Source organism: Dreissena polymorpha, chromosome 11 (genome assembly GCF_020536995.1).
Source record: "Dreissena polymorpha isolate Duluth1 chromosome 11, UMN_Dpol_1.0, whole genome shotgun sequence".
NCBI lineage: Eukaryota > Metazoa > Mollusca > Bivalvia > Myida > Dreissenidae > Dreissena > Dreissena polymorpha.
In genome coordinates, this window is record NC_068365.1 from 75047041 (window position 1) to 75062021 (window position 14981).

At 33.7% G+C, this 14981-nt stretch overlaps 2 protein-coding genes across 9 annotated transcripts in view; one reads left to right on the forward strand and one right to left on the reverse strand.

The window, feature by feature from the left end:
• LOC127850143 (uncharacterized) overlaps positions 1–1996 on the reverse strand; it is a 341679-nt gene extending 339683 nt beyond the window's left edge. For 3 of the 6 annotated variants that reach the window (XM_052382958.1, XM_052382959.1, XM_052382955.1), the window contains exons 1-3: positions 1910–1996; positions 856–1009; positions 324–412 (exon numbers count right to left, since the gene is read on the reverse strand). In XM_052382958.1, the coding sequence (XP_052238918.1) occupies positions 324–412; positions 856–1009; positions 1910–1981 (315 nt within the window). In that variant the 5' untranslated portion in view covers positions 1982–1996. Of the gene's footprint in view, positions 1–323; positions 413–855; positions 1010–1712; positions 1807–1909 lie in introns of those variants that run through there. The other 3 variants (XM_052382956.1, XM_052382957.1, XM_052382960.1) reach the window with 3 other exon arrangements.
• LOC127850136 (PR domain zinc finger protein 4-like) overlaps positions 1–14981 on the forward strand; it is a 134222-nt gene that overhangs the window by 70157 nt on the left and 49084 nt on the right. The gene's annotated exons all lie outside the window — the stretch shown is intronic.

Genomic DNA, 14981 nt, shown 5'->3' on the forward strand with positions numbered 1-14981 from the left:
ATGCATTTGTAAGCAAAATATATAAATTCTTTATATTATTTATGTATTTATATATATTTTTTATTTGCTATTAATACGTTTTGACCATGATATTTTATATTTTATAACTCATTTTGAACAAACGAAGAAATGCGAATTTACAGCTACAAGATTTAACGTTAAAATAAATCTTGAACACCCACACGACGTACAAACTACCGATGTTTGAACTACAACCATGAGTGTTTAAATAAAATAATATAATTATCATATAATTGTATATATAGTCTAAACCATTGCAGGTAAAATATGAATGTTTCCAATGTTGTTGCAGTCATGAGTACCTTGTGTTCAAACTGAATGGCAGTCCATGAATTGTCTGGGATGGTCAAATTGTCGTACAATGGCTTACAATCAAACTCATACATATATCCTTAAAAAAATATTATTTTTTTATATCGACATAATTGTAAAATACGCGCATTTATATAATTTTATTATTGCAGTATTGAAAGCTTATTGCAATTCCTAACTGGGTATAAATGTAAACAGTGCATAATGCCTATACAATTTTACAATTTCTTATTTCATCGTGGAACCTTCTTATATAATTTTAAAAAGATAAGTAAGGAGTGTAAATTATCATTGATATATTGCTTATGAAGCGACATATTGCAGGTTTAATAATAAAAGGATTTGCTAATTACGTCCTCAAAATATCATGATTATTTGCAGGTTTAATTATTATTGTAAAATTTAAAGTTTATGTTTGATTTACATGTTAGTGACTTAATAGAAACAATGGTTTTGCGACTGATTTAAGAAGCAATTGACGGCTGTTGACGTTTGTTTGTCTCCTAAGATACAATCCCTTACCAAGCGTTCCGGCGTTCAGAGTTTTCTCTTGGTACACAGACGCCTCGAGAGAATAGCAACAAAGGCACGGGAAATCGCCCCTGACAATAGGGATCCAGATCAAAAGCAGCAAAACCACACTGGCACGCCTGTTCATTTCTGTTGATCCTGTATCCTGAAAATTATAACATCTACGAATGTGCAGGTCTATTATAAATATCAACATATAAAACCGTATATTACCGTTGTTGTTGTTAAAAAACAACAGTTTCTCGTTTTTAGCCTTAATGTGTTAATATAAATATATCAGATCAACAAATATGTTATTTTTGTTCGGTTAAAACATTGACTTATCAGATGTGTTGGTTCATCGTTTTAATTAATTTTTAATAATTAATAACCATGGACCTGACTATTTTCAAACTAAAGCTGGTATTCATACACACTTTGTATATGCATGAAAATATTGTAGTGCTGAGAAGAAAAATCGGATATAGCTTGCTAATTATTGATTACGTTGTTTTGTTGTCGTATGTACTGCTGTAGAATACGTAGATAATAATGCAAAAACGTTAAGAAAGAATAAGCTAATACAAATCTTACAATGTACTTTCTGACATCAAAGCTGGTCATCGAATAGTGTAAAAACGACTTACTAAAGAGATTTTTAAAACTAATTACTATTATAAAATCAGGCTGTTAGCTGACGAAAAAAGTATTTTTCCCAAATAATTATGAAAATACGATAGCATAAATGCTTTTTAAAACACATTGTGTTCCAATATTTATTTCATATATTAACTAATCATAGCAAAAATGTGTTTGTTCATAAATAATTGTTTTAATGTAGTCTTTATTGTAAAGAACGTAAACGTTACTTAACCGCCCATATTCTCCAGATTTCCATTATGGAATAAGACGGCAAACCAGAGAACAGGCTTTAAATTGAAAAGGTACATAATTAGGTTCTTAATTTTGAACGGAACTTTAATTGATAAGAAAATTATTTTCCAATTAACTGCGCTTCAATCTATGTGCACTAAATTTTGACTGTTACAAGCGAACTTGTCCACACCATATTCCATGTTCCGATTCGATTCCAGTCTCTTAACTGTAACCACAAGGTTATCTTTGCGAGCATGTGCATGTATCTTTATTGAAATATCTCAAGACTTAATTAAGACAAACAAAGCATTTATTAAGAGGTAAAATCCGTAACTAACAGTTTTATCTAAGTCTACTCATTTTTCACTTTGCTACAACGTTTAAACTTATGTAATGCATATGTTCACTACTTCGCATACATGCAAATTTATCCGTAAAGTGTTTGTTTTTTTTATAAGGAAAAAAACAAGTGCGCGGTTGTGATGTTTTAATTAAAATCCTATGAATATCAAGTTTTTGTTCATTTTTCTAAATTTATCAGCAATGTTTGAATATTTTGGTTCTGGATATTTGTATTTTCTAACAATAATAAGTGTAATCGATTGAACGCAATTTAATAACTTAGTTACAAATTGTGAATGCGTTGTGTTTGTTTAAAATGGCGTATAATTTAGAACACGTTTTGTGTTATAATTAGAAGGCGTTATATGCACAACGTATTAATCACAAAAAAATAATACTTGTCGACAAACTTGTCCCTAGTAAAGATAAAGTGTCGAATCGCACTGCACATAAGATAATCAAATTATCTAGTTAAGCTTTGCTGTCAATGTTTTCAACCTCTGTGTTGTGATGTGAGTTTTAAGCTTTGTCGTCAATGTCGTTAATCTCTGTGTTGTGATGTGAGCTTTAAACTTTACTGTTAATGTTGCCAACCTCTGTGTTTTGATGTGAGTTTCAAGCTTTGTCGTCAATGTTGTCAATCTCTGTGTTGTTATGTGAGCTTTCAGTTTTGTTGTCAATGTTGGCAACCTCTGTGTTGTGATATAAGTTTTAAGCTTTGCTGTAAATGTTGGCAACCTCTGTGCTGTGATGTGAGCTTTAAGATTTAATGTTTATGTTGTTAAACTCTCTGTTTTGATGTTAGTTTTAAGCTTTGCTGCCAATGTTGTCAACCGCTGTTTTATGATGTGACACTTAACCTTTGCTTTTAATGTAGTCAACCACTGTCGTGTGATGTGAGTTTTAAGCTTTGCTGTTAATTTTGTCAACCTATGTGTTTTGATGTGAGTGTTAAGCTTTGCTGTTAATTTTCTCAACCTCTGTGTTGTGATGTAAGTTTTAAGATTTGCTGTTAATGTTGTCAACCTCTGTGTTGTGAAGTGAGTTATAAGCCATGCTGTTAATAGTGTCAACCTCTGTGTTTTAATGTGTGTTTCAAGCTGTGTCGTCAATTTTGTCAATCTCTGGGTCGTCAATGTTGTCAATCTCTGTGTTGTAAGCTTTAAGCTTTGCTGTTAATGTTGTCAACCTCTGTGTTATGATGTTAGTTTTAAGCTTTGCTGTTAATGGTGTCAACCTCTGTGTTGTGATGTGACCTTTAAACTTGTATGTTCACGTTGTCAAACTATGTGTTGTGATGTAAGCTTTAAGCTTTGCTGTCAATGTTGTCAACCTCTGTGCTGTGATGTGAGCTTAAATCTTTGCCGTTTATGTTTTTAACCTCTGTGTTATGATGTGAGTTTTAAGCTTTGCTTTTTATGTTGTCAACCTCTGTGTTGTGGTGTGAGTTTAAAGCTTTGCTGTTAATGTTGTCAACCTCTGTGTTGTGATGTGAGCTTTAAGCTTTGCTGTTAATGTTGTCAACATCTGTGTTGTGATGTGAGCTAAATGCTTTGATGTTAATTTTGTAAATATCTGTGTTTTGATGTGAGCTTTAAGCTTCGCTGTCAATGTTGTCAACTTCTGTTCTCTAAAGTGGATTTTAAGGTATGCTGTCAATGTTGTCAACCTCTGTGTTGTGATGTGAGTTTTAAGCTTTTATGTAAATGTTGTCAACCTCTGTGTTGTGATGTGATCTTTAAGCTGTTCTGTTTATTTTGTTAACCTCTGTGTTGTATTGTGAGCTTTAAGCTTTACTGTAAATGTTGTCGACCTCTTTGTTGTGATGTAAGCTTTAAGCTTTGCTGTTAATGTTGTCAACCTCTGTATTTTGATGTGAGTTTTAAGCTTTGCTGTTAATGTTGTCCACCTCTGTGCTGTGATGTGAGCTTTAAGCTTTACTGTTAATGTTGTCAACCTCTGTGTTGTGATGTGAGCTTAAAGATTTGATGTTAATGTTGTCAACATCTGTGTTTTGATGTGAGCTTTAAGCTTCGCTGTCAATGTTGTCATTTTCTGTTCTCTAAAGTGAATTTTAAGGTATGCTGTCAATGTTGTCAACCTCTGTGTTGTGATGTGAGTTTAAAGCTTTTATGTGACTGTTGTCAGTCTCTGTGATGTGATGTGAGCTTTAAGCTGTTCTGTTTATTTTGTAAACCTCTGTGTTTTGATGTGAGTTTTAAGCTTTGCTGTTAATGTTGTCAACCTCTGAGTGTTGATGTGAGTTTTAAGCTTTGCTGTTAATGTTGTCAACCTCTGAGTGTTGATGTGAGTTTTATGCTTTGCTGTTAATGTTGTCAACCTCTGTTTTATGATGTGAGCTTTAAGCTTTGCTGTCAATGTTGTCAACCTCTGAGTGTTGATGTGAGTTTTAAGCTTTGCTGTTAATGTTGTCAACCTCTGTTTTATGATGTGAGCTTTAAGCTTTGCTGTCAATGTTGTAATACTCTGTTTTGTGATGTGAGCTTTATACTTTGCTGTCAATATTGCCAACCATTGTGTTGTGATGTGAGCTCTAAGCTTTTCTGTCAATCATTTCGCTAACTGTCTCAAATAATGGACTTGAAAAGCGTACAACACAATAAAATATCTTCTGCTGAAGATTCCTAGGCAGTTTTAATATTATTTTTTTCTGTCTATTATTACGAGTTTTTAACTTTAGACATAAATAAGAACACAGTTCTTACAAGTATAGAACGCTATTTTCAAAAGAATGTGCTTTATTTTGCGGCGGTCAGTAACCCAACTAACACTTTTCATTTGTCAGGTGGCATACAAGTAATAAGTGCACATTCGTATGCTAGTAACTGACACATGCCTTACATGAATCAAATGTAGGTCAAGAATGACCATATAAAGCATTTCTTGGCCAATCAGCACACACGTTATGCCCTGGCTGGAGATCGACGGCACAATCTCGCATAATAAGTTATATGCTCTATCAACTGGGAACAAACTATACGTTAAGATTGTATACAAATAGGTCGATATTCAATTAGGCCGTTATAATTCATCCCTGCTATCTGCATACTTTAAGAATATGTCAAACGGTGCACTTGTTTTTATTCTAAAATAAAAGCAATTAAATCTAATCTAATGAGTCGGTTTATTTTCATATGTTTGGTAGTTATGGATACTTTCTTCTGTAAAAAATAATTAAGACGTAATGTTATTTAATCGCGACATAAACAACGTTAAACATGAAAATAAACGCAGTATACTACTATAGTAGTATTATAAGCGTAAACTTTATACGGCCCTCAAAACAAATATACTACATACAATAGATCTTCTTACTAAAGGTTTAATGATTAATATGATAACCAAAATGTAATACAAGTAATAAAAAAGCTTCGATCGTATTGCACACATAAAATAATAAATACAGCTGACATAATATAAAAATAGGCTTTACATTATAATAATTCTTTGTTCTAAGGCGTAGTCAATATTTTAATGTGCACCAATGTATAGTGGGGGACATATTGTTTTTGCCCTGTCTGTGGGTTTGTTTGTTGGTTTGCGTCAAACTTTAACATTTGCCATATCTTTTGCAATATTGAAGATAGCAACTTGATATTTGGCATAAATGTGTATCTCATGGAGCTGCACATTTTGAGTGGTGAAACGTCAAAGTCAATGTCATTCTTCAAGGTCAAAGGTCAAGGTCAAAGGTTAAGGTCAAAATTCAAATTTATGGGGGAACATAGTGTTTCACAAACACATCTTGTTGCATTTATTATTATATTAGTGTGTTAGGGGGAGATGGTTTGATATCAATTCATATAATGTCTTTGTTAATGCTGTATTATTGTCAAAGTTATTTTAGGCCCATGTCATGCTAAATAATAAGCTGTTTAATGTGTATTTTAAATTCCTAAATAGTAAAAACCCTAACAAGACTATTTTATCTATCTGTTCATGTGATGGCACTGTCACATCGCCTTAACATAAACAACATATGGGCTATGCACGCAGCACGTTGTAAATTTGTATGATTATGTACGACAAAGGCCATTACTCTGAAGAGATTTCAAACAAAATTGTGTTACTTTGAACACTGACTTTTTTGCGTAAATAGTTATATGTTAATGTAATATTTAAGTATAATATGTTATTTTTAATGGGATTTTTATACTTTGCCAATGTATAGTATCTTAAAAGTAATTCCTCCATGAGACCACAAACAAAATATAAATAGAAACGTTGTTAAACACTCCCCCCTTGGTAATAAATATAGGGCTGTTTATTTAACAATATATTTATGTACTATTTAATGATGTTACTACGTTGGTGGCTCAAGTGAGACTGGCTTATCAGCTCACTATACAATGTAATAGTAAGGTTATTCAAGCATGCAGCAATCTATAGTCTGTATCTAGTTACACTATGCAACATCCCCTTTGTTTTGTTAAGAGGGAAATTTCTCTTCAATAAAAATATGTTAAAATATTTATGTTTATATTAATAAGCACATAAAACGACCAGCAATAACACACATATATATATATTAAACTTGTTAATACTAATAATTTGATGTGTTGATCAATGTAACATAACCATAAACATAAACAACATTCTGAACATTTATTTAGTCCATTCATTTTCTGCGTATCGCTGACTCGGCTGCACTATTCTACCTGATTGTGTCTGATAAGGTGAAATTGGCTTATCTACAGGTACAGAGGGATGTTGAATATTCAGTGCACTATTGTTTGTTGGTTGTTCGACCTGTTTATCAGTGCTTGAATGATTTTTTGCAACAGGTGTAAAATCTTATATCTGTGGGAAATCCTCATTGGTTCTGATAAGGTAGCGGCGATTTCTCCTGTATACCTGACCATAAGGTGTTTGTATTATGTAAGAGTAAGCATAATGTATTTCGATAACCTTAGCTTATTTCAAGAGTTTTCCTACCTGGAACCTCACAGATTCATTCAAATGTAATCTGGGGAGTGGTTTTGCGGTTTTGTCATAATTGTTTTTTGTTTATTTTTGGAAGTTTGAATTGAAGATCGGACAAAGTCTGGATAAACGACTTTGGGAAGAAGCTGGGGAATCGTTGTAGGCATAATTGACCTAGTTCTCCTACTCATCAGCAACTGCACTGGTGATTGATTGCAATCTGAGTCTGGAGTGTTCTTATACTCTAGAAAGGCTAAGTATGGTTAATTGCCACTGTATTTTGCTTTTTGTAGAAGTCTTTTCACAGTCTGTACTGTCCGTTCAGCAAGTCCGTTTGACTTTGGATGATGTGGACTAGATGTGACATGCTCAATATGCCATAATTTGACAAAATTTTGAAATACGTCCGATGTATACTGAAGTCCGTTGTCACTGAAAATACGCATCGGAATGCCATGGGTACTGAAGCGTGACGTCAGTTTTCTGACAACTGTTGTGGACAACATGTCCGGACGTTTGTCTATTTCAAAGTATCTGCTGCAGTAGTCATTTCCATCAAAATGGAATATGTCTGTGACAACCTCCTGCCATGGACCCTGTGGAATTTCATGGGGTGTTAACGGTTCTTTTTGGTTTGAGTTTCTATGCGATAAGCAAATTGTACAGCTCATTATGTACTCAGTAATTTGCTTGCACATTCCTGGCCAGAACATAACATCTAAGGCTCTGTGTGTGCTTTTTTCAATGCCTATGTGACCTCAATGAACTTGTTCTAACATGTGTGGTCGGAGTCGCTTGGGAATGACCAGTCTCTGCCCTCTAAAAATTAGGTCATCGGCTTTCGATAGTTCGTCCCTGTGATTGAATACTCCCGTATCAAGTCAGGGCAATCTGACCTAGAACTTGGCCATCCTCAAAGTATAGTCTGTTTCAGGGCAATCATCTGTAGGTCAGTTCTTGTCTCGTTTCTCACGTTTTCTAGACTTCGGTCAGTATAGGTCATGCTCAAGAGCACCGTGTGAACGTGTAGGTCAATAACTTTGATTTCAGAACAGTCTGACATTGGCTGTCGTGACAGGATATCGCCGATGGCAACTTCTTTCCCGCTCTCATGTCTTACATCAAGGTCATATTTTTGCAAACTAAGCATGTTCCTTTGCAAACGAGGTGGTGCTGCATGTAATGGCCTCTTCATGATCGCAGATAAGGGCTTATGGTCAGAGTTAACAATTACGTGTCTGCAACCGGGCAAAAATTGGATTTAACTTTGGCTGCACGTAATTTCTGAAACGTTCATAATATATTTTCATCTTCTCTGCACTTTCTGGCGAAATGTCTTTCCACGTGCTGTGAATGTCACGTCCTCTGTCACCAATCCACAATAAGAAATATGATACATGTTCTTCCTCTGATTGTTTCTTCAAAGGTCAACTAAACATGAGCTTCACGTGACGTTCAAATTTGTCAAATACTTCGGGTAAATTGGACGAGTTCCAGTCCATTCGCGGAGCTTGGATCCCACTTAAATCCATTTTTTAAATTTATGTGAGGTGGATAAATCACTCAAATACTTCTGACACCATGTTTCATAATTATGTTGATGTTATGCGTACTTGTTATTTCACTTATGTGAATAAACATAGTAATAACAAACACTTATGTGCGCTCTACTATTTAATGATGTTACTACGTTGGTGGCTCAAGTGAGACTGGCTTATCAGATCACTGTACAATGTAATAGTAAGGTTATTCAAGCATGCAGCAATCTATAGTCTGTATCTAGTTACACTATGCAACATATGTATTAAGGCGTGATACCTGTTCAGTGTATGTAATAGCTAACGATTTAAAGATAATATTGGTTTAAATGTCAGTCTGTTTGTATTGGCTTGAAGATATTCTTAAAACAACGCAACAGAACAAAACATACAGTTTATTACGACTTATACATTTATTTATCGTCTTTCGCATATAATAAGTTACAACAAAACAATGGGTTTCACGAAAATTCTGAAACAAAATACAGCGCAAAACAACAGTTATTTAAACAAGTTAACAAGGCAGTAAAGATAGTTTTGCTTTTTATATACTATGGATATTATACTATTATGCCTAACTATTGTTCAAAATATTTGTTTTCACACCAAAAGAACGCGTTTTTAGTCAAAGATTGAAAATCATTTCAAAGCAATACATACAACTTAATGTTTACATTTCTTTGGTATTTAAAAAAGACTAGGATTGGTTAAATGCTTCCCTTACATATTTACATGCATCAATAATTTCAAACTAACACATTGGTCTCAATCAACTTTGAACGTAACAACAGATTGTTGACTCGTTAATTGTTTTGTCGTGATATGAAACGAGTGATAATATTTCAGTAATACCTTCCTGCCTGAATGCTAAAAGGATGGGCATAAATCCATTATTCTACCAAATACAAGCGAAAATGTATGAGTTATAAATCCAAACAGTCTTAACATGAAAAAAATGTTTAAAACAGTATATATATCTAAATCAAAGAATTATGTACATTGCCACGCCATTTTTTATTAAAAGTGTCCAAATTCGTCAAATTGGGATTTGCAAAAACTTTGAAAAATCCGTATTCAATCATAAAATATTTTACATTTAAAACCCAAAGTTTGTATCATTCATTTCAATCATCCAGTGCTTGGTTTTACGATATTTGTATAATACTGTTCTACAGTTAATAGTACTAGGCCAATATTTAACAAACAGTATGTATTTATGTACTATTTGCGTGTGTACTCGTCATAACTGTTTGAAATCATCTCTCAAAGTATTGATATAAATCCCTCATTCATAAATACTTTTCACACCTCTGAACCAGATCGATTTTTGTTTACTTTTTTCAAGACATTTATACGAAACAAAGTTTCAAGAGAGCGTAACTAACAAATGATATAAAACAATGCAGATTAGAATTATAATCACAAATATAGGCGGCTCTTAAATGGTATTATCGGCCAGGGATACAATAATTTTGAAAATGGGCTGAGTAACTAAGTGGCAACGGTCAGGGTTACCATAATTCTAAACTCTATTGGGTTAGAGTCTCCATAAAATATAAATGTGCACCACTCGAATAATAAATTGTAATGTATAGCATGGTGATGATAATAGTAAAGTTACAATATACACTTAAGAAAAATGCGAATTGTATATACTTATCTGAAACCGTATTTCAATCACCGGCTAAATGAAACTTTCACAAAGCACAATAACGCGCTTAATGATATAAATAACATCCATATAAATACAGTACAGTCAGATCGCAGGTGCGAATGTATATCACTGTCAACAACATGGTTAAATAATGCTAAACGGACAATGTATACTCTCATTTCAAACATGTATAGTAATATATATATATATATATATATATATATATATATATTAATAGAGTATAATTATATATATATATAATGCATGTGCGTAAAGTGTCGTCCCTTACTAGCCTGTGCAGTCCGCATAAGCTAATCAGGGACGACACTTTCCGCCTAAATTGGATTTTTGCTAAGAAGATACTTCATTTAAACGGTAAATGTCATAAAAGCGGAAATTGTTGTCCCTGATAAGCCTTAGCGGACTGCACGGGCTAATCTGGGACGACCCTTTACGCACATGCATTATGCCCAGTTTTCTCAGGACGCGACTCGTATATATATATAATGATCATTTCGTATATATATATATATATATAATGATCATTTATAACATACTCCATTTATAACATACTCCAACTTAATGCACAATTGCAAGCTGAAGGCATATATTTGTCATCTTCATTCAATTTTATGCTTGCATGAACAATAATTTGCATGTCATTCTTGGAATGAACGGCAAATAAGCCAACATTTTACAAATTAAGAAAGATCTTCCTATTTTAGGGAAATTTCAGCAACAACAAAAATCTAACAAGCTCTAACAATGCAATGCGTATTTCTTTATAAATTTCTACATTCAGATTACAACACGCCGACATATTGGGGTATGTACTGATCAACCTCGTTAACTCGATGGCGAGGGGAATGCAAACGCGACTAAAATATAACATTATTTCGACATACCCTACGTCGAACCTTTTGAAATTCGGTTACGTATACATCGCTGTTTGTTTATGCTAACAACAAATCATTTTTATCAAGATGACAGTATACTTTCAATTATTAGTATTTCAATGTTGTAGTTGAATACACCATTACAAATTAACAATTGAATGCATATGTCAGGACAAATACAACGTGGTTGACAGCAAATTATATAGACCTACACGTCAAATCGCAATGTACCAAACATAAATCATTTCACATATTACGTAACTTGTATATCGAACAGATATTCCTTTAAAGAATGTCCCCTCGTTACACCAAATGTTAATATATATATATATATTATTTATTCATTTATTTATTTAAGTTATCGACGTCATCGAATCTGTTGACCATATTAACTATATTTTGACACATGTCAATGCTTAGAAATATTTTGCAAAAACGGGCCGACATAATGGCAAAATTTGAAAAGTGTTTATAATAAAACCAAGGTGTAGTACCTTTTTACGTTTCGCGATGAGCGTAGAATAATGAGTGTTTAAAAAAGTTTAATACCGAGAGATAAACTGAAAAAAATATATATAATAGAAATAGCCAATTCGGACATTGTCTTCGTTTTGACCAATTAATTCGATATAACCACGTTCAAGATTCAGCGTTAACAAAATAGGAACGATCGGATTTTTTTGTTTTATTTGTCGAGCATGTTGTCATCGGAGTTTTTATTATAATGCACATTCGGATGTTTACATAACGTGTATGATTGTTTGTGTTGACCAATTTGAGCTGATTTTTCAATGCAAAATATGTCCCTTTTCATAATGGCTGTTCTCCGTTGAAGGCTTGGAAACAATCTCGATAGGAATGTCAAATTATAATTTATAAGACGCAGGATTTATAAATTGATTTATATTTGTAGCGTACTTCCCCTTTTGTTAAGCGGATAGAAAAGGGCTGGTGCAGAAGCTCCAACCGACATTTATTAATTGTTGAAAGCGTAAGCAAATTAGTGAAAAGAAATCAGTAAATATATGCAACATAGTCCCATAAAGTTGGACGAACAACAAAGTCCAAGTTCTGAGGGTATAGACAATCTCAACATGGCATATCATATTATGCAAGCAAGAAATATGGTATGGCATACAAAATATTATGCAAGAATAAAGCATCTGCGCAGTGATGAATCCTGTTGAAGAGTGATGCAACTTCCGTATAAAAGAATAGGTTACACTGCAGTAAGTAAATTCGATATCAAAGGTTTCACACCAGTATGCTTAACAAAAGGGGAAGTACGCTACAATTAATAAATGTCGGTTGGAGCTTCTGCACCAGCCCTTTTCAATCCATTTATTGTTGTCTAGTTTTTCTGTCCCACAAATGAACTAGGAATTTGGAGAGCAAAAATATAAATAATATCAGTCGACTTTCTGCAAACCAGAAGACATACATTAAAGGGTTGAGACAACATGTTAGAACATTAATCGATTTACTCATTATTTCAGTTTTGTCATTTTGTTTGAGTGAAATCTGTAAGATCATTGCCACAAGACCAAACGTTTCCGTCACAACGATTGCGAAAAGCACGCCTTTTGTTCGACACTGAGAGCTTGTCTGCGATAAACGGCGCGGAATACCGCTCATCGTCCTGATTTCATTCCGAATAACAACTGTAACTTTAACATAACATCTGTGGCATAGTCATGGATACACATAATAATAAACATACACAAAGTCCTTTTCAATGTTCATAACTATTTATTTCTATCGGTTTAATTTCTACACAACGTGTCCAATGTTTGTAAAATAATCTAAACTGTAAGTTAAACGTAATGGCCTATTGGCCCCATGACAATAACAACTTGTGAGACCGAACTATCCGGCCGATTCTTGCTCTAACTAACCTCTACTGACGAACAGTGTATTAATATAGATTGGAACACCCAATGCTGACGTGTCGATTTCGGTATCTTGTGAACAACTACTTGCCCAATTTAGAGAAGTAAATTGATATGCGAAAGACAAATACGGCAAGGTAGTCCGCTATTATTATGAAATCATACAACATTAAATCTGCAGGTTGCATACCGCATACATGTTTAATTAACGTGATAAGCCATGTTTAATTAACTTGGTGTGTTATTCTGGTCAAAACAACCCATGACAATAACAACTTGTGAGACCGAACTGACCGGCCGACTCTTGCTCTAACTAACCTCTACTGACGAACAGTGTATTAATATAGATTGGAACACCCAATGCTGACGTGTCGATTTCGGTATCTTGTGCACAACAACATGCCCAAATGTAGAGAAGTAACATGATTAACTGCAGGTTGCATACCGCATACCTGTTTAATTAACGTAATAAGCAATGATTAATTAACTTGGTGTGTTATTCTGGTCGGTTTTGACATTATTTATAATTACCATCTGTGTTGGTCATCTGATATCGTTCTGTAGCATGTATTCGCTAATTCATTAATTATCTGGTCTCTTTGTATGTAAGATATTGCTTATAGTAGCAATTTTAGCCAACTGATTTTTTTTGTTGTTTACAATTTTCTAATGCGTATAATATTTTGTATACTTCTATTTAATATAATATTTAACTTGTTAAGTCACATACCTTACCCTCAATAATAAGATTTTACACATTTCATGACATAAAAAATCTTTTAAGTTTTAAAGAACAATTTATCATTCATGATCTAAAATATCATAAAATAATTCTAACCCCATTTCATGAAAATGTACACATATAAGAAATAAATACATAACATGTTAAATAAATACTTATATTCAAAGACAACAGCAGAAATAAATAAGTTTAGGTAATGTTAATCAATTTAAATGTCACTGGAAATGGAGTGGAACATCATTACAGGTCAAATGGCGTTGATCGTTTGGCTGGCTATACGTCGGGAGTTGGAGATGGAACATCACAATGTTTCTTGCGGCGAACACGCTGTTGTTATTAGGTCGGTTCAACCGTGAAGAAGATCGGCACGTTGCCAAGCTGAGTATGTGAATGGCACGAAGTAAATACGCTGTTTCTTTCAAGTTGGGTCCATCGCAGCCGTAAAGAAGATAAGCGTGTCATTTGTATGCGGTCGGATATCGTTGATCTGTGTACCAAGGTTCACATTGAGGCTGGCTATTGTTGTACCTGTTGTTTTTGTCGTTGAACTAACCGTCATCGCGTTGTTTTTTCTGTTATTGTTGTAACTGTTGAATCCGTCGTCATCGCATAGTCATTTGTGGTGTTGTTTTTGAATTTGTTGCCATCGTTTTTTCTTGGGACATTTAGGTCTTCGTTTGATCAAAATTCTTACAAGGTCATAGCTATGGTAGTTCCCCATGATGTCTTAACGGCGACAGATTTATAAGCTTGAAATCCTGATGCTTTATATTTGCACGACAATAAGATGAACCGCTGCATCATTCCATAGTTAGACGTCACAATTATATTGTCCATTTTGCATCACGAAGTGTCTTTTCGAAGATTCTCCGGCGTTGATTTCATTTAAGCGATTAGAACCATGCTTTTCGTAGTGTGGTCTTCAATTCGTTGAGGAAGGCGTTGTAAATTTTTATCTGCGTTGTGCTAATATTCTTCTATTAAACCGTTATACATAATGATGGCAAACATTTATAAATAACCCTTTAAGTTATTCTTAAATATCGTCATGACAACTTCCTAGAACGTCTAAGTAAATACAATCTTTGTTACATCAATTAATCTCGAAACATATGCAACTATTTTTGCCTGAAGTAAATTTTATAATGGCATACCTTAACTATTTATACAGTGACCTAGAAGACTTCATCAGTTGCCGTTTACTCTATTAACTTTGTTGAGAGACAGACTGTTTTCTTTTTATATACAATCAGTATA